We start from the raw sequence: 27,667 nt of genomic DNA on the forward strand, positions 1-27,667 counted from the left end.
CGAAGCCTGGGTCGGGTTAAGCCTCCGACCATTAAAAAAAAAATAGCCCCGGCTTGCTGTTGACCTAGCAGCCCCGAAAGACAGTTGCATCTGTCAAGTAGGGAAAATTTAGGTACGCTTTATGCGGGAGGCTAATTTAACTAATCTACAACACCATAAAACTGCTCACGAGGAAAAGAATGAAGGAAGAACAGCCACCAATGGACGGTGAAGCAACAGCTCCCCCTGTGGCCGGAATCGTGAAGCTGGAAAGATGTTAAAAATGCCTCTGTGTCTGTCTAAAACTAAATGTTGTTTGTCTGTTGGCATTGAATGTTTGCCATATATGTGTTCATTGTAATCCACCCTGAGTCCCCTTCGGGGTGAGAAGGGCGGAATATAAATACTGTAAATAAATAAATAAATAAATAAACTCTGAACTAACCCTTGGACCTGTACTCTGGACTCTGGTATTCGGCTTACAACCCTGGAATGGACATTTGGCTTCTCTGTAGTAGTAATAATAATAATAATAACAACAACAACAACTTTATTCTTATATCTTGCCTCCATGTCCCCGAAAGAACTCGGGCCAGTTTACATGTGGGCCAAGCCCAGCAGAAACAAAGGTTGCAGGTAAAACAATTAAAAACATATAACAATAAAAAGTTTAAAACAATAACAATAAAAACAGTAGAATGTAAACTTCATCAAACATCAACGAAAGCATCAAAACAACCAGTAGCAGAGAGAAGTGGGCATGTACAGATCTGATCCTAATAGGACGGGACAAGGGCTTGTGCAAAATATAAACTGAGTTATTCTGCCAATCCTTGTACCTCAGTTGGACTATCGGCTTGACCTCAGACTCTTAATACTCTACTGATATTTGGGGGTCAAGGTTTTTGACGTTATCATAGTCTTAACAGTGAGGTTAGATTTAACTAGACATATATTCATTCATATGGAACAGCAAAGAAATTACCTAGAATATTTCAATCTATTTTCAGGCTTTGTAATGGGACAGAGGCATCTTTAGTTATCTTAGTGGATGACCTATGTCAGGAAGTGGACAGAGAAATGGTTCTACTGGCTTATGATACCATTGACTATGAGATCTTTCTGGGTTGCCTCAATTTCATGTGATTTGGAGACACTGTCCTATAGTGGCTCCACTTTTCCTCTGAAGGGCATTCTGATAGGGTAGTTGGGGAGCATTCTATTGCAAATTCCACAACCTATGTATAACCTATTGGAAAATAACTGCACCCAGTCTATGGGCACATATCCTTTTGGCAAATGTGAATCTCCATGAGTATGTGGAGATTACCTTTTAAAAACCACTACTCAAGAAAAGCATAACCTTGTTAGAAGTTAACTCTTTGAACAAATGATATTCATAAGCACTCATGTAACGGCTCACAGGTAACTTAGATGTTAAACTGAAGAACAATGTCTTTAAACTGCCAAGGATAAAGACATACCACTACAATAATATCTTTGGTTAGCAAAGGATAGTTGTTTCTTTGCAGTTGTAATTGCCCAAAAGATATACACTCCCTTGAAACCTCTTAGTTTAAAATATGCATCCAGAGATTTAAAAAACAAAGTCTTCTTTGAAAAATAGCATATCTTGTTTACTCATAAACATCTTGTATTAATTTACCATTTCTTATTAAAGTTCAGTTATAGATAGACTATAGCTTCTTCTCTGTGATGTGTACACAGGGTACCAGTCTTTATCAATAGTCCACAAGTCCACTTGTACTCAATGAAGTCCATAATCATACTTCTCTATTGAAGCCCAAACAGCAACCTTATTTCACTGAAGAGCAAACACAAACATGTATCTACCTCCACTGAGGTCTGATGCAAGACTGAATACAAAATGGAGTCTTGAGTCTGCACATGCACAGTACAATCAAATGTCTATAACCCTTCCTACACCAAAGAGCCAAACTGGGAAATCAACATACACATAGAATACAAGTTAGCAAATATATACATCAACAAATAGTGAGAGGCCTGGGAGGTTGCTATTCCAACACATTCCAATTCAACTCCTTGATCACTGACATGTGCAATCCCTCTGTTTTGTCTTGTCCCTTAAGCTATTTAACACCCCAAATGAAACTACTAGGCCAATGGTTCCCAACCTTTGGTCCTCAAGGTGTTTTGGACTTCGGCTCCCACAATTCCTAACAGCCGATAAACTGGCTGGGATTTCTGAGAGTTAAAGTCCAAAACAACTGAAGGACCAAAGTTTGGGGACCACTACACTAGTAGATGTTATGCAGGGTTTGGAAGTTCAGAGTCACCAGTATAATGATGATGACATTCAGTTCTATTCCAAGGAAGCAGTTTCCGTTTTAAACCAGTGCCTGGCAGCTGTAATGGACTGGATGGAGGTGAATAAACTGCTCGATCCAGAAAATACATAGGTGTTTCTAGCCAGTGAACGACAGATCTGAGAATAGAGATTCAGATGGGTTACATCTGAATCCCCCGAAAACACAGCCTTGTAGTTTGGAAGTACTCCTGGATTCAACCTCCAGCCCAGAGACGCATGCATCAGAGGTGACCAGGAAGCCATTTGCACAGTGAACACTAGTACACCAACTGTACGTGTTAATGGAGCAACTGATCACAACAATGCATGACTTTCTAACATCCCAACTGGCTTTACATGGAGCTACAGTAAAGTCTCACTTATCCAAGCTAAACGTGCCGGCAGAAGCTTGGATAAGCGAATATCTTGGATAATAAGGAGAGATTAAGGAAAAGCCTATTAAACATCAGATTAGGTTATGATTTTACAAATTAAGCACCAAAACATCATGCTATACAACAAATTTGACAGAAAAAGTAGTTCAATACGCAGTAATGTTATGTTGTAATTACAGTATTTACGAATTTAGCACCAAAATATCATGATATATTGAAAACATTGACTACAAAAATGGCTTGGATAATCCAGAAGCTTGGATGAGCGAGGCTTGGATAAGAGAGACTCTACTGTACCTTCAAAAAATGCTCAAAAATCACAACTGGATTAAAGAGCTCCAGGCACAATACAAAGTGCTGGTCATGACCTACAAAGATCTATATGGGTTGGGTCCAGGCTGTTTGAAAGACTGCATCTTTTATAAAGAGGATCTTCTCTCTGTCCCACCAACTTCCAATGTTTGTTTGATGGAAACAAAGCAAAGTACTGGGAAAGAAAAAGAATGACCATTTAATTGAATAGTGGTATAACTAAATCACGGGGTTTAGTATCTTGTGAACATTATACAGGTCCTTTGAGTAAAGCAGAGACACACCAGTTAAGTTTAGAATATTTCGCAAGTAACACCAGGCTTGAAACCTTGAGGGTGTACTTCAGGTGTACTTAGATGTGGAGCAACAAGGCATAGTTATCTTTCTTCACAGTCTAAAATGTTTAGACGTATGTGGAGGTTTGTAAAAGGATTTAGTGTTTTAAAATTCAAAAAGAACAGTAATGTCTAAATGTTAGATCTTTTTCATAAAGCAATCTGTTTCTCGTTTTCTTATCAATGTGAAGTTGTCAATGTATTAAGGTTTTGATGGTCAATATTCCTTGTAATTTCTGTCTGGATGGTTCATGTATATAATTAATGCATAGGAACAATTAAGATAGTTATACCCTGTATCCAATAGTGTCACTGCTCTACTGCATTGTCTCGTACAATAAAGAGTGCACATTTAAAGTTAGTACAAAGACACAATTTGGCAGTTTTCCACTGTGTGGTGTCTGCTAAGACATCATCTATATATGATCTTTTTGGGACTACTGGAGAAAATCTAATGCAACTACTAGTGGGGTTTCTATTCACCAACATCACAATGTATCTTCTTTAAAATTGAACAACCCATTTCCCATTTGTTTAGAAATTTAGAAATGCAAAGTAACAATTCTTGCAGTGAAGGCTATAAAGAGTGCCCTCCCGTCCTAACTTCACTGGATTTTTACATGGCTTGCACCTGTATTTTTTATTTGTTCAAATGAAGTCTGAAGTTAAGGTGATGAATGAACTGGTCATGCTTGCTCAAGACAAGCATATATTGCTGATGACAAACAATTATGATCACAAATGGACAGAACAGAAGCACAACTGTGCTTCCAAACCAATAAAATTGACTTTAAAATAGGTGGGGCAACAACTTCAATTTCATTTGTCAATGCAATCTGACTTTATATTAACTGTCTAGGAAAGAGGGATAAATTACTTGCTAAAATAATCAAGCCACTTTAAAAAGATTAATTTAATAAATTTTATGTTCAGTATCACTTAAAAATGAAACTGCCAATGACATAGAATCTACATCTATGCTGTGATCCACCTAAAACAACAATGTTTATAGTCGTGATCACTGCACTTCAAGATAGGATTGTGTAACTGGAAACTGTACAGAAAAGAAAAATTCCAAGAGCTGAAGAAACATAAACATTTTTCTCCCCTTCTCATATTGCTATAACCAAAGTTACCCAATATAACTGAATAATGGGAACAAAGCCTGGAAAATATTATTACTAAGGTTATAACTCCCAGAATCCCATAGCTAGAATAGCCAATAGCTATTTCTGGAAGCTGTAGTCCAAAAACGTAACTCTGCAAAGCTATAGGTAGAAGACAGATAAAAAGAAATATTTATTCACACAGTGAATGACAGAAATTGTTTCTATAAGATGGGAGTGTTATCCACTAACCTGAAAAGCTTTAAAAGGGCAATAGTCAAACTCACAAAGGCTATCAGAAACAGTACATCCCTCTATACTACATTATTTCTAAGAGTATCAGATGAGTATCAGAAACAGTACGTCCTTCTGTATTACATTATTTCTAGAAGTATAATGACATTATGACAACTTATGGTTGTGAAGAATTTGAAAATTGTCGCTGCCAAATTTTTGTGTAAAAAACAAATCCAGAATCCCCTAAAACACTGGTTCCCAGCCTTTTGTCCTTCCAGTTGTTTTGGACTTCAACTCCAAGAAATCCTGTAGTCTAAAAGACATGGAGGACCAAAGGTTGAGAACAAGTGCCCTAAAACCACATATTTTGGGGCCATCTACACTAACCATTTAATACAGTTTCAAACTAATATTGAAGAAAGTGGTTTCGCTGTACAGATGATTACATAGGAAATCCTAGAACCACCCAGACGTTGATTACACAAATCACAGATGACTGAAGTATATTAAAGGATTTCTTTCACATGCTTACATAGGTGTTTGTTGTCTGGTCACAATAGTTTGAAGCTAACTTCAAACTGCATTAAATGGTCAGTGTAGATAGGGACATAGTGTCAACACACACATTCATTCCAAGAATTTTAGTCTTTTGTGTTTCTTTTTAACTAAAGAAAGCATGTATTGGCTTTAAAGAAATCAATACAGTAGAGTCTCGCTTATCCAACATTCTGGATTATCCAACGCATTTTTGTAGTCAATGTTTTCAATATATCGTGATATTTTGGTGCTAAATTCGTAAATACAGTAATTACTACATAGCATTACTGAGTATTGAACTACTTTTTCTACCAAATTTGTTGTATAACATGATGTTTTGGTGCTTAATTTGTAAAATCATAATCTAATTTGATGTCTAATAGGCTTTTCCTTAATGCCTCCTTATTATCCAACATATTCGCTTATCCAACATTCTGGCGGCCTGTTTATGTTGGATAAGCGAGACTCTACTGTATAAGAAAACAATAAATAAAATAAACCTTTGGGGCTTTTATTATCTCTCAAAGTAGGTATTAACCAATCCCTACATAGAAAAATACTATAAAACTGAAATTCTAAATATATGTGTCAATTAAACAAATACTTAAAAGCACAATTTGAAAAATGATTTGAGTCTTAAAGACGAAGTTGTTTTTAAGGATCTTATCAACACTACATATGGAATTGTAATTTATAGAACAACAACAACAATAATAATAATAATAATAATAATACTAATAATAATAAATTTATTTTTGTATGCCGCCTCCATCTCCCCAGCAGGGGACTTCGGGCAGCTCACATGGGGAACAAGCCCAATATAATCACATAAAATCATAAAATAACAATTCAGACATCAGACAACACAATTTAAAAACAATTTAAACAAGTCATAGTTAAAACTGACATAGTTAAAATGTTAAACAATCATCCAGGCATTAAAGGTCCAATATAGGATAACATCTCGGCGATAATCAAAACTGATTTAGGGAGTGTCTATTACAAACAGGACATACATCAAATAGATATAACAGGTAGGGAAGATAAATCTGAATGGGAATCAAACTAAAAAGTAAGCAGGACAAGTTTCAGTGTAGATATGGACCAGGTTATAACGGACTTGTCTACTCAAAAGCACATAAGGTTTCAAATTATCTATAAACCAGGTCTAACTCTTTCAACAGACAGCATAAACATGGTGGTGAGCATGTCACTCAAAGTAGGGGTAAATTTTGCATTTGTGGAAAAACCCAGGTTGCACAAGTTGACTGTAGTCAACTGCAGTCATGACTACAAGCACCAAGACTAGGATTTGCTACTTACTCATCTTGGGTCAAGACATATTTTATGCAGAGGCAAAATTAACCATGCAGTATAAAAACAAAATCCAATAACAAGTGTTTAAGAAACTAAAATTCAGTTAGTGAGGAGTATGACAGATGTACTGGCATCTTCAGAAAAACCACAAAATGCTCAGAAATACATATAACTTTAAAATTAATAAAACGACCCAAAATAATGACCAGGTATGCTCAACTGTTACATACTGCTCATCAAACAATGCTGATAGAAATAGTATCTCAATTTTTTTCAAAAGGAGACGGATTTCAGAGTGGTACAGCTTAAAATATAAAAACAAGATAAAATTTAAACATAATGGAAAAAACAAATCAAAGCATACTATAAAGCATTCTGATGTTCAGAATGGCTGGCTAGAACCCTTGAACCAATGATGCTTTTTAGGAAGCTGCAGATACAATGCATCATTTCGATACAGATTCCAATAGTATCTCTGGAGGTATCAAGTTACTAACAATTGCATATACAGTACCTAGGAAATTTCTCAAACAATAAAATGTTGATTTCCAAAGTGCATTACAGATTACTGCAATAACAATAACTGTGACCAGCAGTGCTGCGGAGTTCGAAGAGGTACGAATGGAGGGCTTAAGGGAGAAACGTGCCAAGAGGAAGGCCCGTCAAACCAACCCTGGCCGGGACCACCTTCCACCTGGAAACCGATGTCCTCACTGCGGGAGAACATGTAAATCAAGAATAGGTCTCTTCAGCCACCTAAGAACCCACCCCCAAGACACCAAAGATGGAAGACAATCCTCCTCAAACTACAAGGGATCGCCTAAGTAAGTAAGTAATAACAAATACACACACTAGGGATAATGATCCACTAAATATAGTGGAATTTATTTTTGAATAATCAGTAGCAGGATTTGGTTGCACATGTTTTCTTGCCTGACAAATTAAAAGCCTTTTGGAAGTATTTTGCAATACTATAACTATCAGATCTATATCAAACTAATCTGTAAGAGCTGAGGACAAGGTGTACCATGGATCACTGAAGTGCCCTCAAGCATGCTACATGATCCCAACAGCAGCAAAACATTCTGTTTAAAATGTGACAGACTTCCATTATGTCTCTTGACCTTTGGTAATTTGTGTTCTCTGTAAGAATGATATCAATTCAACCTTAAGCTATAATAGATGCAGCTATTACCATGAATCTAAATTATTTTCTACGTTACACTGCAATTCTTTATATTCATTCAACAATATAATACCAATAAAAATCGGAACAGTATTTCTATTTGTAAGAGTTAGCAACTATCAAGGTAGAAAATCCCAAAATATCTGAACTGGGTTATCTGAATCCACATCTATATATATAAAGGAGTGATGGAATCCTGGCGACCGCCAAAACAACAAAACTAAACACCCCACAACCTCGAAAATTGACAACACAACCCATCATCCACACCTCTACGTTCATACAACAAAAAGAAAAGAAAAATAAAGTCCTAATTAGAGGGAGAGGAATAATTGTTTTTATCCAATTGCTGCCAGTTAGAAGGCTAAGCTCCGCCCATGTGGTCTCCTAGCAACCCACTCACCCAGGGGACAGGCACAGTTAGGCCTCACTTAGGCCTCTTCCACAGATTATCAGATTTGAACTGGATTATATGGCAGTGTAGACTCAAGGCCCTTCCACACAGCTATATAACCCATTTAGAATCTTATATTATCTGCTTTGAACTGGATTATCTTTAGTCCACACTGCCATATAATCCACTTCAGTGTGCATACTAAACATAAAGACAACCATACAACAGACATTCAATACCACCACTACCTCAACCATTTCTCACCAACACCACCAGACAACGCCACAGCAACGCGTGGCCGGGCACAGCTAGTTGCCATATATTCCAGTTCAAAGCAAAAAATATGGGATTTTATTCAGCTGTGTGGAAGGGGTCTGATTTAGGGCAAATCATGTATATTAGCCCAAATCTATGTTTCCCAAACTTGAGTGTTTTGGACTTCAGCCCTCAGAATCCCTGATCATTGTTCATAGCAGGTGAGACTTCTAGGTTGAACTCCAAAACTCTTGGAAGACTAGATTTTGGGAAGCACGGATGAATAACAAATTTTGATGTTCCATGCTTTGAACTTCAACTCCTAAAATCTTTAGCCATTGGCCAGGCTGATTGGGATTTCTGGGAGCTGAAGCCCAAAAACACCTAAAGTCCAAAGTTGGGAAACACTAGCCTAAACTGTCCCATTACCATTTTGAATTAGGGTGGAATACACATAAAACAAGACTGCTATATAACAATTCATCATAATGTATTATAAACATAGAATTTAGCATTTTACAAGGTAAAGAAGAAAATGAACTCAAGAGTTGACTTGAAACAGTGTACTCAGAAGGCAACTTTGATGGAGTGGGGAGGGACTGCTGACACCTATACACCCATCCCAAATGCAGCTTAAAGCTACTCGAGAAGGGACCGTTTCTGGGAAGGCCCCAGCTTTGTGGGACACCCTCCCTAGAGAAATCAGAGCCACCACCATTCTTTTATCATTTAGGAAAGGAGTGAAAACTTTTACATTAGAACAGGCCTTTGGGGGAAATTAAAATTGTAGATGGATCACAGGTCTCTCTAGATCAAGCATGTGCAAACTTCAGTCGTCCAGGTGGACTTCAACTTCCACAATTCTTAACAGCATTGACTGCTAGGAATTGTGAGAGTTGAAGTCCAAAACACCTGGAGGGCCAGAGTTTGCCTATGCCTGCTCTAAATCCAAGAGTATGGGAACTTGGCTCCTAATGGGGGTAATGAATAGTTTTAAATATATATGCTATATTTGTAAATAGGATTTTATTGCTGACAATTTTAGATAATCAGGTTGCTATAAGGAATTTATCAGGTTTTAATTTTTACTTTGTATGTTCTATTGGAATTGTTAGCTACTTTGGGTCTTGCCTTGGTGCGGGAGAAAGCGGGGTAAAAATCATAGAATCACAGAGTTGGAAGAGATCTCACGGGCCATCCAGTCCAACCCCCTGCAAGCAGCAGGAAAATCTCATTCAAAGCACCCCCGACAGATAGCCATCCAGCCTCTGCTTAAAAGCCTCCAAAGAAGGAGCCTCCACCAATCGACTAAAAAAACAATACATAAACCTGCCCCACAAATGGTTATGGGCTGATCTCTCATGGTCAAGACTGGAAGAGCGAAATAATACTCTTTTTTTAAAAAAGAATCAGCTTGGAAGAACAGAAGCCCCTTCCACACAGATATTGTGGGATTTTCTGCCTTGATATTCTGGGTTAAATAACTGTGTGGAAGGACCCTAGTTCAGGTATAGGCAAACATGGGCCTTCCAGGTGTTTTGGACTTCAGTTCCCACAATTCCTAAGAGTCCACACTGCCATATATTCCTGTTCAAAGCAGATAATGTGAGATTTTATTCAGCATGTGGAAAGGGCCTCTGTTTTTTCAAGCTAGTTCTTTTTTTTTTTAAGAGTATTATTTTGCTCTCCCAGTCTTGACTACCCCTCATGAGAGATCAGCCCATAACCATTTGTGGGGCAGGTTTATGTATTAAAACCCAATAAATTCCTTATAGCAACCAGATTACCTAAAACTGTCAGTAATAAAACCTTATTTACAAATAAGACATACATTTTTAAAACCATTAATTAATCTCATTGGAAGCCAAGTTCCCATACTCTTAGATCTAGATCAGGCATGGGCGAACTTCGGCCCTCCAGGTGTTTTTGGACTTCAACTCCCATGTTGTGGGAGTTGAAGTCCAAAACACCTGGAGGGCCGGAGTTTGCTCATGCCTGATCTAGGTAACGTTTTCCTTTGATTTGAGGGACCCTTTATGTTGAATCTCTACCCCCTCAGGGCCCTTCCACACAGCCATATAACCCAGAAAATCCCACAATATTGGCTTTGAACTGGGTTATCGGAGTCCACACTGCCATATATTCCAGTTCAAAGCAGATAATGTGGGATTTTATTCAGCTGTGTGGAAGGGGCCCCAGATTCAACAATAGCCAAAAAAGTGGGGGGAAAGAGGTAGAGGCAACTTGAGTGACAATTCCCAGCCAGGAAGACTCAAGCCCTTTCCCTTTCTACTCCATCCATAAACGGCCTTCTAGTGTCCCAAGAGTGAGCCCCCTCCCTCCGTCCGTCCCTCCAAGTTCCAGCTGGGCCCTGGGAGGGCTGTGAGTTCGAGTCGGGCCCCGCTTGCCACCCAGGCCGGCCTTGGGACCCTCTGCCGAACTAACTTGCGCAGAGAGGCAGCCGCGCAACAAGTTCCCGGCCGGGCCCTGACTCTTCTCTTTCCCTCCTCCTCCTCCGGCCTCCTCCTCCCCCCCCCCTCCCTTTCCTTCCTTCCAGACGCCCGCGGGTTTCTCTCTTTCCCTCACTCACCTCCGCCATATTCGCCGCGCAGTTGGGGCGGGCCGAGCCGGGAGTGGGGTAATCACATCGCCGCCGCGGCAGAGGAGGAGGAGGAGGAAGTGGCACCGGAGGGGGTCACGACGGTCTCTGCGAGGCGGCGAGCTCTGCTGGGGAAGGAGGGAGGGAGGGAGCGAGGGCGCCACCAGGGGGAGGAAGAGGCACGGCGACGTCACCACGCAAAAGGAGGTGGGCAGCGACGACGCCTCTCCCGCGCGCTCCTCCCTCCTCCCCTTTTCGACGAGTCACGAGACCGTTTGTTTTGTTGGGCTCTCTTTTTTTTTAACCTCTGCGCGCGCGGCGTTCGAGAAACGATCCCCCTCCGCGCCCCCTCCCATTTTTCCAACTGTAATAACGCTCTCTTCCCTCCCCCCCCTTTATTTTTAGGGCAGAATAGAACGAGGCTCGTGGCTCCTCGTTCTGTGTCACACAGGCCTGCCACTCAGTCATAAAAGCGCTTCTCACAACCCGCGCGCAATATTGCAGATGTTTCCCATGTATCTGGGAGTGCTGGATTCCAAACACACGCCATAGGGTCCTTCCACACAGCCCTAGATCCCAGTATATCAAGCAGAAAATCCCACAATATCTGGTTTGAACTGAGGGGCTTTCCACACAGCCACATAACCCAGAATATCAAGGGAGAAAATCCCACAATTTGCTTTGAACTGGGTTATTTGAGGCCCCTCCCACACAGCCCTATAACCCAGAATATCAAGGCAGAAAATCCCACAATATCGGCTTTGAATGGGACATCTGAGTCCACATTGCCATACATTCCAGTTCAAAGCAAATATTGTGGGATTTTCTGCCTTGATATTCTGGGTTACAGGGCTGTAGCCAAGGGGAGGGGGGTTAGGGGTTCAACCCATCCCGAAAAATTTCAGGGTTTTTTTTTAAACCTGGTTTACTCATTAATTTTAACTGGTTAACCAAATCCCATGAGTGTCCACTGAAGTTTATCTGTCTTGAGTGTCCACTAAAGTTTATCAATTAAGCCTGATTTCTCAATTATTTTGTGCTATGGAACTATTCATGATTCACTAAAAATAAATTTCAACCCCCCCCCCCCCCTCCACTCCAATCCCCGAAATATTTTTCTGGCTATGGCTCTGCTGGGTTATATGACTGTGTAGAAGGGCCCTGAGTCCACATTGCAATGTATTCCAGTTTAAGGCAGATTCCAGTTCAAGGTGCCTCGACATTCTGGGTTATATGCCTGTGTGGACAGGCCCATAGAAGAGAGTTCCTTCACTAGTGTTCTGGCTCATTCACATTTTCCTTTCTCCCAATATTACAGATGCTTGGGATTTTTTTTAAACATACATTTGTGAGTGCTGTAATCATCATAAATATCTGTCATTTTAGGTCCCTTCCGCACAGCTGTGTAAAATCCACATTGAACTGGATTATATTGCAGTGTGGCCTTGGGTAACCCAGTTCAAAGCAGATATTGTGGGTTATCTTTCTTGATATTCTGGGTTATATGGCTGCATGGAAGAGCCCATAGAAGAGAGTTCCTTCACTAATGTCCGGCCTTATTGGAATTTTCCTTTCTCCCAATAGTGCAGATGCTTGGGATTTTTAAAAACATACCTGTGGGAATGCTGCAATCAAAACACACCATAAAGACGTGCCATTTTAGGCCCCTTCCACACAGCTGTGTAAAATCCACAGATGTACTTCACAAATGCCATTCCTCATTCGCATTCCCTTCCAGACTGATTTTGTTCCACTCACCTATGAGAACTTGGGGGCTAAGCAGGGCCAGCCCTTGGAAAGGGAAGCAACTTCCAAGCAGAGGAAGGAACTGGACAAACCCCTTCAGGGGATTCCTTGCCTGAGCCCCCTTCCACAGCTCAATACAATCCCACATTATCTGCTTTGAACTGGAATATATGGCAGTGTGGAATCAGGGCCCTCCCACGCAGCCATAAAAGGCAAAGGTTTCCCCCTGACATTAAGTCTAGTTGTGTCCGGCTCTGGGGGTTGGTGCTCATCCCCATTTCTAAGCCAAAGAGCCGGCGTGATCCGTAGACGCCTCCAAGGTCATATGGCCAGCATGACTGCATGGAGCGCTGCTACTTTCCCACCGGAATGGCATCTATTGATCTACTCGCATCTGCATGTTTTTGAACTGTTAGGTTGGCAGAAGCTGAGGCTAACAGCAGGAGCTCACCCCGCTCCCCAAACTCGAACCACTGACCTTTTGGTCAGCAAGTTCAGCAGCTCAGCGGTTTAACCCACTGTGCCACACAGCCATATAACCCGGAATATCAAGTCAGAAAATCCCACAATATCTGCATTGAACTGGGTTATTTGAATCCATACTGCCATATATTTCAATTCAAAGCAGATATTGTGGGATTTCCTACCTTCATATTCTGGGTTATATGACTGTGTGGAATGGCCCTCAAATAACCCAGTTCAAAGTAGATATTGTGGGATTTTTCTGCCATGATATTCTGAGTTATATGGCTGTGTGGAAGGGTCCTTAGATAACACCATGAAGACCACGAATCACCCTTAGGGCCCTTCCACATAGCCATATAACCCAGAATATCAAGGCAAAAAATTCCACGATAATCTGCTTTGAACAGGGTTATCTGAGGCCCTTTCCACACCACTGAATAAAATCCCACATTATCTGCTTTGAACTGGAATATATGGCAGTGTGGGCTCAGATAACCCAGTTCAAAGCAGATATTGTAGGATTTTCTGCCTTGATATTCTGGGATATAGGGCTGGTTGGAAGGGCCCTGAATCCACACTGCTGTATAACCCAGTTCAAAGCAGATAATGTGGGATTTTATATAGCTGTGTGGAAGGTTCTCAGTCAGTGATTTCAGACCACAAATGCTAGTGAAATGGCAGACAAAGGTTTGAGGTAATGAGACAAAAAGCGTTCTGGTTGCTGCAGAAAAAGATGTTTATTCTCAGTGGCCAGAGAGAATATGGATCCTCCTGTCTCCAGGAAAAAAGGGCACAGAACAAAGAAACACAGGCCTTTTTATACCATTTTGCCTTCATCTACCTACGTCATATAGGCATTATCCATCACCAATTAGTGTCAAAAAAGTCTTACTTTGCACTTTACTAAAAGCTACTTTTGCATATTCCTAAAATATAGGCTACTTTCAAGACCTCTGACCTTCCATTAGGCCTTATCTAGGCTTTCTGGGATCCCATTAATTGAGGAATTTCCCCATATTTTAGCTCTTAGGGAGGCATTAGCACTCCGACATGGCGCCAGGTTACTTTAAGCTTATCTTGACATCCCAAAGGCCTTAATTTGTCTTTTGTCCATTAGCATGGAGTTTATTTATTCTTGTTGACACTTGACAGATGTCTCTGCTAGTTTGGGTGAACTTTGGTCTCTGCTATGAGGAGACTAGGCAGAAGGTATTTGCTAGGCAGAATGTATTTTGGGGCTATATGCACATGTTCTGCTTTTGATTATATATTTTCTTATTCCTATTTCTAATATGATTACATTCAATATATAGTTTCCAATACAAGTATTATATTTTTCCAATACACCTTCATCACTAGGACTTCCAGAATTATGGGGAAAGCTGCCTTTTTTGGACTGTTACTCCCAGGATCCCCCGTCCAAAAAAGAGGAAACATTCCCCAGCCCAGAAAGACTGCCCAAGAATACCTAACTTATAGGCTGTATTTCAGGGGAAGAAACTAGCAAAAACAATTTTGAGTTGCTTCATTAAATTCATGGGTTAGCCCTAAAGATGCAGGCGAAATGTAACAATATGAAAAGTGGAGGAGAGGCAACGTGAGAGAGTCAAATGTTTGGTTTTAGAACAACAAATTTCCATAAAACCAATATAGGTCTTTTAAAAAAGGTTTTTATGACTCTTAGGCCCCTTCCACACCACTGTAAAAAAAAATCCACATTGAACTGGATTATATGGCAGTATAGATTCAGATAACCCAGTTCAAAGCAAATATTGTGGATTATCTGCATGAATATTGTGGATTATATGGCTGTGTGGAAGGGCTCAGTTCAGCAGGCCTGTATTACTATTACTGCATGAATCATCCTTATTGTTGAATATGCAATGAATTGTCCAAAACAGAACTTCTCTCTCTCTCTCTCTCTCTCTCTCTCTCTCTCTCTCTCTCTCTCTCTCTCTCTCTCTCTCTTTCTCTGGAGGCTGACAGCAATCAAATATGAAAAACGGAAACTCCTTTTTCAAGTCAAGTAAGCCCCTTCTACACTGCCCTTCTACACTCTTCAGTCACCTAGTAATGGCAGTTTCAGATATCTGGGATTCCAGACTGGGAATTATCTAAAGGGAAGGAAATGTATTTACATTTGCTTCCCCGCCTGTTTTTTGGATAGTTTCAGGCCCCTTAGAGCCGCTACTTAACGGGAGATGGACACACACACACACAGAGAGAGAGAGAGAGAGAGAGAGAGAGAGAGAGACGTGAGGCATTTCATGTCTGGTTTGCTTTGGGACTGATGTGAACATGAGAGAAATAACAGGAAGTCAGGCAAAAAAAAAAAACAACCCCACAATTGCTGCCTGTTTCTTGTTTCATTTTGTTTTTTGGTTTCCTTATCACTTCTCATCTTTTGAAATAAAAGAGATATAGGCAGTCAACAAACAAATACAGGCTGCTCCCCATATATTGCCCGTAACCAGTATTCAAAGGGATTTTCAGCACTTTAGAGACTAACTAAACTTGGAGGTTAACTATGGGGGCCCTCCCACACAGCCCTATATCCCAGAATATCAATGCAGAAAATTCCACACTATCTGCTTTGAACTGGGTTATCTGAGCCCACACTCAGATAATGTGGGATTTTCTGCCTTGATAGTCTGGGATATAGGGCTCTGTAGAAGGGCCCTGGGTTCATTGACACTGTATAATTATCATAGTTTGACACCATCTCAACTGCTATGCCACAATGCTATGGAATCACTACAGTTACAGTTCTATCAACAGACATGGGTAAACTTGGGCCTGCGAGGTGTTTTGGACTTCAAGTTCCATAATTCCTAACAGCTGGTAGGCTCTTAGGAATTGTGGGAGTTGAAGTTCAAAACACCTGGAGGATACAAATTTGCCTATGCCTGTTCAGCTTCTCTGCCCCAGAGAACCTTCAACAAACTATAACTCCCAAGATCCCATAGTACTGAGCCATGGCATTAAAGTGGTATCAAACCACATTAATTCTACCTTTGGGACTGCATTCCCAGTCTCAAAAGTGCTAGAACAGTGGTTCCCAGCCTGTGGGTCCCCAGATGTTTTGGCCTTCAAACTCCCAGAAATCCTAACAGTTGGTAAACTGGCTGGGATTTCAGGGAGTTATAGGCCAAAACACCTGGGGACCCACAGGTTGAGAACCACTGGTCTAGAAGATTCTTTTGCGTACTTATATTCCAGATTAGCACAGCTATGTTTTTGAGTTGTATAACCAGGATGACTAGCCTTCAATTTAAAAATACTGTATGTGCAGGTACTACATTTAGAATTACATTTGGGCAGCATTTAGTCAGGAGATTGTGGATTAGAGGCAGAGGCCAGCCCTTTGCATAACAAAGTATGTTTTGTTATGTAAAGATACGTTTGTGTTTTTGTTATGTTTCATTGATCATTACATAACAAAATAATTATTGTGCTGGCCAAAGAACATTGCTGCATAACAAATTACCAGTGAACATGTAGAAAGGTAGATGAAGGGTTAGTTTCACAACCTGTCTCTTTTTGATCCAGCTCTTTTGAGGAATCAAATTAATTAAACTTATTTATCTTTCTGCACTCGTTTGACTAAAATCTCTTCATACTCAGCTGAAATTAAGGCATGAATTTGCAATCCTTCGCTTCCTCTAGGCATGAAAAAACACAGGTGATTGTAAAGTGATATTTCAGGTGTTTCCTTTTTTTCTGATGCCTGATGTGATAATATGGAAAAGATTTCTTTTAATGATCTGGCTAAAACCAGCTACTTTTTTGCAACATGCAGAAAGTAATAAAATTGTGTGTGATGTCATTGTGGAAGAGCTGTCTTGTTGTGTCCCTTCAAGTTATTTCTGACTTCTAATGATCCTAAGGAGAATCTATAACCGGTTTCTTGGCAAGATTTGTTCAGATGGGGGTTGCCTTTGCTTTCCTCTGAAAGAGTACTAGAAACAAATAGTTATGCATGTTCTCTTCTACAGAAACAATGGAAAACATGGACAAAGGCTGCATCCAATGAGACATCTGTGTTTGTATGCTGGGACCAGTCCAGTGTTGATATAAATTAACGTAAAATGTTTGATGATTCTATGTTAGATGTATTTTAACCTTTTTTTCTGATTTATCCAAGTGATATGCAGGGAAATATGGTTGTTTGATATCCTCTGCACTTTTATTTTTACTCTTAGGGACAGTCAGATAAGCACTGCTAAGATTTGTTCTCACCTCCTGGGAATTAGAACTGTCTGGAAAAATAAAAGGAAACTACTGAAAGATTCAGAGTGGTAATATTGTAGTTGAAACATCACTTTCTTTCACCTAGAAGAAAGACATAACTTTCCTAAAGCTCCTTGTCCAACAGCTGAGCTGCAGCAGAAACCCAACCAGTGGACTGTCCTCTTCCTTATGGAAATGGGAAACTTTACAATGGATGTTCTAGCTGCCATACATTTGAAGCAAAAGTAGTATGTCCACAGTTGCTGCTTCCATCTTTTTATGCTAGGTAAAACTTTCAGGGCCCTTCCACACAGCCCTATATCCCAGAATATCAATATCTGCTTTGAACTGGGTTATCTGAATCCACACTGAGATAATGTGGAATTTTCTGCCTTGATATTCTGGGATATAGGGCTGTGTGAAAGGGCCCACAGTGACCTGAATCAAACCTTTGGCACTCTAGATCAGGCATATGGGCATGGGCAAACTTTGGCGAGGGCCAAAGTTTGCTCATGCCTGATCTAGGTAACATTATTTTCCTTTGATTGTGTATATCCAGCCTTGGATGCATTTTCCACGCACCTAATTTAAAAGGTTGACTAATTACTCTGACCATAATTTTCATTCCCTCCTAGAGCAGTAATTCCCAACCTTTGGTCCTCTAGTTGTTTTAGACTTCAATTCCAAGAAATCCCAGCCAGTTTACCAGCTGTTAGGAATTGTGGGAGTTGAAGTCCAAAACACCTGGAGGGCTGAAGTTTGCCCATGCCTGCTCTAGATGTTGAATTACTATTCCCATAGTCCACTATTGGACAGGCTGGCAGAGACTGATAGGAACAAACCATTCCTCCTCCATGCATCAAACAGCTGGGTGAATGGCAAAAACTACATTTCCTTTCAACATTTATTACTTGGCTCTTCCTTTCCCCCCAAAAATATTTCAGTTACTCTGAATTCTTTCTTCTCATCTGCAAACATTAAGGTTCCTACAAGCCCATTCACTCCCTTTTAACATTACCCTCAAAACAATTCAGCCCCAAATCACTGAGTAGTTGCATAATATTCTATGCATTTTAGTTGGAAGTAAATATTTCAATGAGACTTGCACACTAGTAAAGTTTCAAGGGATTGCAACTATCTGACCCAATCACATTCATGCTCACTTGAAAGAAATATCACTACATTCAAGATAGTTACCCTACATGTTCATGGGGTTGAAGCCTGTATTTCTTGAGCTTCTTTATCTTTGCCAAAACTGCAGTGTTATACACACTTGGTGACCCTTTGAAAATCCCTGGAGCTTAATTTTAACTAGATGTATATACTTTGCACTGAAAATTGATATCTAACAGCAAAGCAATTTCAACATGGCCAAGCATGTATGCCTCAGCACAAGAAACATTTTTGAAGCTGAAATCAATGGTACAGTCATAACTTGCCTAAACATGCATCTTATTGGGGGTTACTCTGCATGAATTCCTTAATTATGTCCCAGTTAAATTGTTCTGCTGTTCTGGCAGACAGTTAGGCCAGTACAGATGTTTAGCATTGAAAAGGTGTGCTTTGATTCCTTTAATTTAAGTAGCTTGTCTGGAACAGGCTGAATTATTATGTACATAATTATCATGTGAAATATAATTTGTATGGTTTTTTATTCATCTAATATTCCAAATTATAATTCATCTGATATGTTTGTTTGATTTCCTTTATATTCAGATTGGTTGATATTGGCTTTTGTTTTTTGAAACATTGACTTTGTTTGAGGAACAGTCAGGGTCGTTAGTAATTATTAGGTATATGTACCAATTGCAAAGAGCATATCATGCTTATTTGAAGGAAGACTGAAATCCCATCCTCAGTAACTTCAAAAGAAGTCCCATTGAATTAATTCCAAAGGAATAGCCATCTTACCCCGCTTAATTGGGACAGTATATGAATCTCCAACATGCTATGCTTTGCTCTGTCAAAAATGGGAAAAGCAGAGAAATAGTCTTTTTCCTCATTAATCTCATGATCCCCCTGTCAGCATCTCATGAATACTGACAGGAAAATAGCAACATTCAAAAACTAGTGACACTTTGTGTCATATGTAAGTTGCCCCGAGTCCCTTCAGGGAGATGGAGGTGGGATACAAAAAAATTATTATTATTATTATTATTATTATTATTATTATTATTATTATTATTATTATTATTATTATTATTTTGTCTTCCAGAACTTACAAAGGGCTGCATTTGGACATCTATAAGATAGTTAGAAAATCATAGATCTATACATTTGTCTACTTACGTGGAGGTTAATGAGAGACAAGACATGGATTTTGAAAGAAACTTTCAGTTGGTTTCTAGGTTTTCCCCTGCAAGACTTACCTGACCTAGTTATTTCATTTCACATGTGTATATTGTTAGTTTTTGATAAAAAGTTTGTTGAGCTGCACTTCTTTTTTGTGGTGAATGGATCTATCCCTGTTTTTTCCATGCTAGTTCTACCAGTGGTACCATTTTTTTCTATTAAAAAAACTAATGCCCAGAAACATATCTACTTCATTAACTATATAGAAAACAATATTATTGGAAGTAATTCTAAGTGAAATGAAATTCATCTATATACCAGTGTCATTGTATAGTTATTTTCCCACCCCTCATACATAGCATGAATTTAGATTATGATAGCCAATTTGCAGAAAAGATTCAAAGGTTAATATGATGCAATTTTTTTATTGATTTCACTTCTTGAACTTGATCTCTGTTCGGGTGTTCCATTTATACAGAAACATATCAGTTTTTAATGTCATCCAAAAGCTGAGATGCATCTGTTTAATGTGGTTTTCAGTTTGAAAAGATCTCTTCAGAGGCCTCTCATTTTATGTCAAATCATATTGTCTGTGGTCACAATATCACAAGCAAGTTCTTTTTTTGTTGAGATTTGATTCCTGTTTGGGGCACAAATGCATTACAAGTTACTGTGGTGTTTATTTAACCATTATTTGAAAGCTTTTTAGCTGTCTCTTCCAAATCCCACAGTGCTTAGATTTATATTTTATGTTCTCTTTAGTATCAAATACAGTAGAGTCTCACTTATCCAACACTCGCTTATCCAACGTTCTGGATTATCCAACACATTTTTGTAGTCAATGTTTTCAATATATCATGATATTTTGGTGCTAAATTCATAAATACAGTAATTACTACATAGCATTACTGTGTATTGAACTACTTTTTCTGTCAAATTTGTTGTCTAACATGATGTTTTGGTGCTTAATTTGTAAAATCATAACCTAATTTAATGTTTAATTGGCTTTTCCTTTATCTCTCCTTATTATCCAACATATTCGCTTATCCAATGTTCTGCCGGCCCGTTTACGTTGGATAAGCGAGACTCTACTGTATGTTCTTATTCTTTGTGAATCGAGAATTAAGATTTTTGTTTTGCATTTTTTTAAAGCATCATTATATTATCTTTTTAAACCCTAGACTACTTTTCAACTTTATAGTTCAAAATTGACATATAACTTGATTTTTTTTCGTGTCAGGAGCAACCTGAGCTGCTTCTGGAGTGAGAGAATTGGCCGTCTGCAAGGACGTTGCCCAGGGGACGCCCGGATGTTTTGATATTTTACCATCCTTGTGGGAGGCTTCTCTCATGTCCCCGCATGGAGCTGATAGAGGGAGCTCATCCGCGCTCTCCCCGGGTGGGATTCGAACCTGGCAGCCTTCAGGTCAGCAACCCAATCTTCAAGTCACGAGGCTTTTATTCCCTAGGCCATCGGAGGCTCCATATAACTTGATGAAAACGGTAACATGAGTAATAACAAATGACAATGCCATTGACACAAGAGACAAATATAAAGCACATATAAGGGCTGAAATGGAAGAAAACCATTCTTATTACCCATTAGCTCACCTGGATCTCTCTTGGAAGATTGCCTTTGCTGTCTTATCTTAATTATCTCGATTAAGGGAGTGAGAAATGTCATGTGGGAAATTTGTGTTTCTTCAAATAATCCAGACACAACTTTTTAGGTGATTTTGGGGGAGTCACACACTCTCAGCTGCAGAAAACACCATGATAGAGTCACCTTAGCATTGCTATACATTGGAAATGAGTGATTTGAAGGCACACAACAACAACAATAGATAAAAACACGTATAGTAGAGAAAACTCTGCCTTGCATATGCATTACATTGGCAGTGGGAGCAGAAGCTGTCAACACATTGTCACAAAAGAGAACCAATTATTCATACATAATCATAATTTAAATGAAAGATTACAGTAGGAAAAGAAACCATTAGTTCTGCTCAAAGTCATGAATGTACAATCTAATTTTTACCATCTCTCTGTCCTCTTACTTATTCATGGCTTTCATTCCTTCACTGAATTCAGCTCCAGTCCTAACCCAGCTAGGATGGGTTGGCAAAAGATCAGTGGCAGATTAACCAGAGGGTCCGTTTGCCCGATGGCTAGTCGGCCCTGTTAAACATTAGACAATATGTTTAAACTGTTAATGAAGAGAAATACACTATTTATGTTAAATTTTCTTATAAAAATTAAATGCTAGCCTTATTGTTGGGGCGTGGGAACCCTTTGTTTCCTGGCAACCAACACATTTAGACTCTGTACTCCACTGCTTTAGATCTTTATCACTTTGTAATACAAAATTTTGCAAATCATTACTATTTTCTTTGAAATTCACTGATTTTACAATGGATGTCAAAAGCAATGGAATAACAACAGTATAAAACAAAGACAAGAACATATGCTTCATAGTCAGGTCTTTTCATTTGGCTCTGATTTGTACCAGCTTTTGTCTGCCCCCGTCAGATCTGGTATCCTGTGTGCTATTGGTAAGATTACACCAGACACAAGGCCTAGAGCAGTGGTTCCCAACCTTTTACCTACCTTCAACTCCCAGAAATCCCAGCCAGCCTAGCAGCTGTTAAGAATTGTGGGAGCTGAAGTCCAAAAGGCCTGGAGCTCCAAAGGTTGGGCACTACTGACCTAGAGGAAAAATTGGCCATTGCTGATGCTATTGAATGAATTTTGTTCACTGTTCAAAATGGTTTTTATGCCTGGCTCTGAGTTGCAATATTACCATATTGGTTGGGTTTTCCTAGATCCCGGGACCATTTTTCTAGATACCCATTTTGATGGCCTGCCTCCAATCTTTGGGCCTATCTACAGAGGCCAAATGAGGCTTGGGGTTCGGTGCCAATGGACAACGGACTTTATCCAGCCACCAGGCTGGCTCAGTGCCACTCAATGCTGTTGTTTTTGTTTATTCGTTCAGTTGCTTCCGACTCTTTGTGACTTCATGGACCAGCTCACGGCAGAGCTCCCTGTCGGCTGTCATCACCCCCAGCTCCTTTAAGGTCAAGCCAGTCATTTCATCCTGGCTTGGCCTATCCATCGATCTTGCTGACATCTACCAGCTTTCAATCTGGTTCAATAGCTGGGTGTGTAAGCTTCTGTAGTGCTGATCCAGAATACCCCACTCCAAATCAGTGTCAAAGTATGTATAAATGGGCCCTTTGTCTGCCCTCATTCTGGGAGTTCATAAGAATCCAGGCTTGTGATCTATAAAGATCCCAGTCCCTGATCTTTTTGGTCCTGACCTGACAACCCTAATCATGATCAAAACTACTCTAAATGCCTCTGTTCTAGAGAAGGTAGAAGATGAAACTGTATTACCAAACTGTTCTACCAATCTCAGAACATAAAATACAACATTGAACTTGGGTCAACTAGCAATAGATCCCTTGTTGACATAACTCAGACTTCAAATTGCTTCCAGGAATATAGGAAAGACACTGTAAACTACAGTCTAATTACATGGTTGTATTAGGAGGGGGAAAGGCTCGCGCAAAGCTCATGCAAGAATTCTGCATTGCAATACTGATATAAAATATTAAAATGTGAACACTAATTATTGGCAGATGGGGTCTGTTTTCAGTCTTGAAACCAAAAGTAGGACATTTTATGGAAAGGAGTCACTACATCATATTTACACTAAAAATGAAACTCATTAATGACATTTATGCTGAATGGAGGCTTTTTAATCCACTTACATTAATGCTAAGTTGGTGTTTACATTTATGGTATATTTTTTAACTAAAAACCTTATTACAATGAAGGTGAAACATCATACCCATTATTCAGTACTACCCTTAAGCTCAAAACGGGCAGAATATATCAAGTTAAATATAATGGCTTATATTTCTAATTAATACTGAACTGAAATCTTCCTTCAGTTGCATTTTGGGAGAAAAATCCTGTCCTAGAAAAATAAACCTGTTTACCTTGCTTTGGACTTCAGCTATCAGGATCTGGGCATACTGACTAGCACTTGTGATAACTAAAATTACAACATTTAGAAGAACTTAATGTTGATAATCACTGCCTTAAAATGCATGGACCTTTTTTCTTTGAAGCAGCAGTTTTATTCTATCCCATACAAACACATTTTAAATACATATGCATTGGACAGATCTATTAACAGTTGGAAAAATAATACAGGGAAGGACGGAGGAAGGGGGAGGGGGGAAATAACATAGAAAATGGTAATGCTTTCCCCCCTGTCATTCACAGGAAAGGAGAAGGAGGTGAAAGGGTACTTTATGTTGAAACCTAAGTTTTCTTTTTTAAATTAAATGTAGCTTCTAACTTAATTTAAGACAACTTAAAATTCAAGGTTCATGACTCCACCTGAAACTTGCACAGGCTTCTACATTATATATCTGAACCACACCTAAACCTACATGATGAAGGAGGAGCCTTTATAACCTATTCAAAAAAGATTAGTATACCATAAAATATTCTACTATTATTGCCCAAATAATCATTGTCCCACAGTGTTCTATAGCACACAGGTATGACTGCAGTTATGGTGCTACACCAAACATTTCTGGAATGCTTGTCCATTAAGTGGAATGAAGACTTTTTGCCCTTGGGAGCGCTAGGGCTATCCCACTTTGTCTCAAAGCATCAGGTCAGTTGGATGTCAGCTTGCAGTTTTTGCTACCTGGCTATCATCAAGGTAAACAACGGTGGCTGACACCTCCAGCTCAAACCCACTGGTTAACATTCAATGAACTGAAGCAGAGGTAAGCAGAATATACAGTATATTAGGATCTACTGGCACTTTTTGGAGCTCCTCATGGCGCAGCGGGTTATACTGCTGAGCTGCTGAATTTGCGGACTGAAAAGTCAGCAGTTCGAATCCAGGAAGTGGGGTAAGCTCTTGCTGTTAGCCCCAGCTTCTGCCAACCTAGCAGTTTGAAAACATGCAAATGTGAGTAGATCAATAGGTACCATTCCGGCGAGAAGGTAACGGTGCTCCATGCAGTCATGCTGTCCACATGACCTTGGAGGAGTCTACAGACAATGCCGGCTCTTCGGCTTAGAAATTGACATGAGCACCAACCCTCAGAGTCGGACACAAATAGACTTAATGTCAGGGGAAAACCTTTACCTTTACTACTGGCAGTTTAATTCTTATTATTACTTCTAAAATATTTTTACACTGTTTGAAATGCTTAGAAAAAGAATAGCCCTGTTCTTTGGGCAGAGTTTAGACAGCAGAATGGCTCAAAAGCAAGCCAGTCTCTTGTCTACATGGGCTGGTGCTGCCACCCCTCTTTCCCTGCTTGTGTTGCCCCGTTATCACTGGGGATGACTGGATTGCTCCAGAGAGCTTCTGGATGTTTTGGACACCTTTGCTAACATCAGGAAAGGTGCCTTGGCAATCAGGCGTAAGGAGGAAGGGATTGCTGCCTTCTCCTTGGTTATGCAGGCGACTTTGCTTTCTGGGAGCAGTGATAGCAACAGGAAAGTTAAGGTTGACAGTCCTGCCAGATCAAATTGGGTTCATTCCGGTCAGACTAAAGTTCAGCTCACCACTACTGTGGGTCATGCATAGAGCATCTAAACACATCTGCAGCCTCCAGGTACAGTCAGGAACATTTCTGCTCTGGACTAGTCCTTGGTAAGTGTAGATGAGCCCTAAGTGATGTCAAACTGCATTAATTCTGTGTTGTTGAAGGCTGTCATGGCCAGAATCACTGGGTTGCTATGAGTTTTTCAGGCTGTATGGCTATGTTCCAGTAGCATTCTCTCCTAACATTTTACCTGCATCTGTGGCTGGCATCTTTAGAGGTTCTGTTGGCAGTGAAGATGTACCCACCCAGTGTGAAGCAGTTGAAAAAGATGCACTAAAATCTGGGAATAAGTTATGAACCCAACAGAAATTACTCCTGAGTAAATGCAATGCACTGGGGGTGCATGGTGAAAAATGGAACATATCTGAAAGGATTGCTAGCTATTAAGAAACATGCTTAAATTAAATCAAGTAAAAATGTCTGAATTTAAACAAAATTAGGCTATGGAGCTACTCATTCAATCAATCCTCAATAGAAGAGAATACCAACACGACACCCACATTGCATAAAGAAAAGTATATGTGAAGGAAGTTTTTGTTTTTATTTTCTAGATTACAGGAAAACAAAGCTTGCTACATGTTTGTCTGTTGGCAAAACATTTTAAATTGTACTGCTGGTAAACATAGAAAGCGGGAATATAACATACCAAAAAGAATAGTAACAAAGTACTTCTACAGAGGAAATATAAAAAAAGTAAGAAAACATTTTGATAAGGGGGACAGTGCAGCTTCTAGAATTTGAACTTCTGGGAAGTTATTAGAAATCTCATGCATGTTTTAAATTGTTTTTTTATTTTGCATATGAATTGTGGAAAAGTTAAGTACAAGCAGTCCCTGAGTTACAAACATCCAACTTACATATGACTCCTAGTTATAAACAGGCATGAGACAACAGGAAGTGAGAAGAAATCTACCCCCATGAAGGGAAATTCAATCCTGTAAGTATCATGGGGAAAATGTGTCTCAACTGAAGCTTTATCACCAATCCTTGTTTCCACAGCAAGCCACATTTTTCAAAATCCAATTGTCACAGCAACAAAAAAATGAAATCTTCTGAACGGGAACACAGACAGCAAAACAGATATTACAGGGGCATTAACCCTTCCCTGAGCTATCCAAAATTATTGACTGGAGTTATACTTTAAAAACCTATAGAATCTTATTTGTTTGCACCCCTGGAAATGTTGTAATGTGGAAATTATTTTTACAAGGAAATGAAATAGAAGACCATCAATTTGCCACAAATGCTTCTTCCACTGTGTTACCGTGTGCATTTTTGAGCTGGGAAGTTAATTTTTCTAGCAGAGCATGATTCTAAAATTTGTATGACCAGTTTCTGAGATAGGTGGTAGGCAATAGCCAGAATTTTTTTTTGGGTAGGTGGGGGTTGAAACTTTTTTTTAGCGAATCATGAAGAGTAGTTCCATAACGCAAAATAATTTAGAAATCAGGCTCCATCGATAAATTTCAGTGGACACTGAAGACAGATAACACTCATGGGCATTTGGTTAACCAGTTCAAATTCATGAGTAAACCAGTTTTTTTAAACCTTAAAAATTTCGGGTGGGGGTTGAACCCCTAACCTCCCCCCCCCCCCACATTTGCTACAGCCCTGATGCATACATTTGGGAGGATACTGTATACCAGGACACATGATGTGTTCCTTTCCCTCAGTATCGTCAACTCTGGCAGCAGTTCTTCATGTTTTTAGGCAGAGACTGATTTTTCCCATCATCACCATCTTCTTCCCAATCCCTTCAACCAGATGCTTGGAATTGCTCATGGGACTCCCAGCACACAAAGCAAGTATTTTGCCATTGAACCATGTGGTGAGTTTTTAATGTAGGCACATATACAATGAGACTCTGATATAATCCCAAGGATGAAAAATGAGTAGAGGCAATGATATGGTATTGTATGACAGGGCAAACCAAGTGCGCAAGACAGAGCAAGAAGAGACAAAAGATCAAATTCACATATAGCTTAGACTGTAGGGTTTTTTCTTTACTTTTAACATGTATTAATTGAACTTATAGGGAGGGGTGGTGACAGTCTTTCCCATCTATAATGTATCACAGCAACAAACTCACTCAAACTGCAGTTTAAAAAAAGGAAAGTGATAGCATGCAGCAACTGTGGCGGCAAGTGGTAAGGAAGTGCAACTACTGTTTCTTCGGCAGGAGCAGATGGAAGGAAAATAAAAAAAAACCATTCTGTTTTTTGATGGTGTGTTGTGTGTGTCACTGCCAGCCAATCACATGGCTGCATGCTGGAAAACTGGCTGCCATGGTTACCATGTAAACAGTGTTTTG

General features: G+C 39.6%; 1 protein-coding gene across 2 annotated transcripts in view; it reads right to left on the reverse strand.

Annotated features, from left to right (window-relative positions):
• The window catches only part of mier1 (MIER1 transcriptional regulator), a 46,711-nt gene extending 35,545 nt beyond the window's left edge, over positions 1-11,166 (reverse strand). For both annotated transcript variants that reach the window (XM_062978185.1, XM_062978184.1), the window contains exon 1: positions 10,973-11,166. In XM_062978185.1, the coding sequence (XP_062834255.1) occupies positions 10,973-10,981 (9 nt within the window). In that variant the 5' untranslated portion in view covers positions 10,982-11,166. The remainder of the gene's footprint in view (positions 1-10,972) is intronic.
• Positions 11,167-27,667: the final 16,501 nt, after the last annotated feature.

The sequence above is a fragment of the Anolis carolinensis genome, chromosome 4 (genome assembly GCF_035594765.1).
Source record: "Anolis carolinensis isolate JA03-04 chromosome 4, rAnoCar3.1.pri, whole genome shotgun sequence".
Taxonomy (NCBI): domain Eukaryota; kingdom Metazoa; phylum Chordata; class Lepidosauria; order Squamata; family Dactyloidae; genus Anolis; species Anolis carolinensis.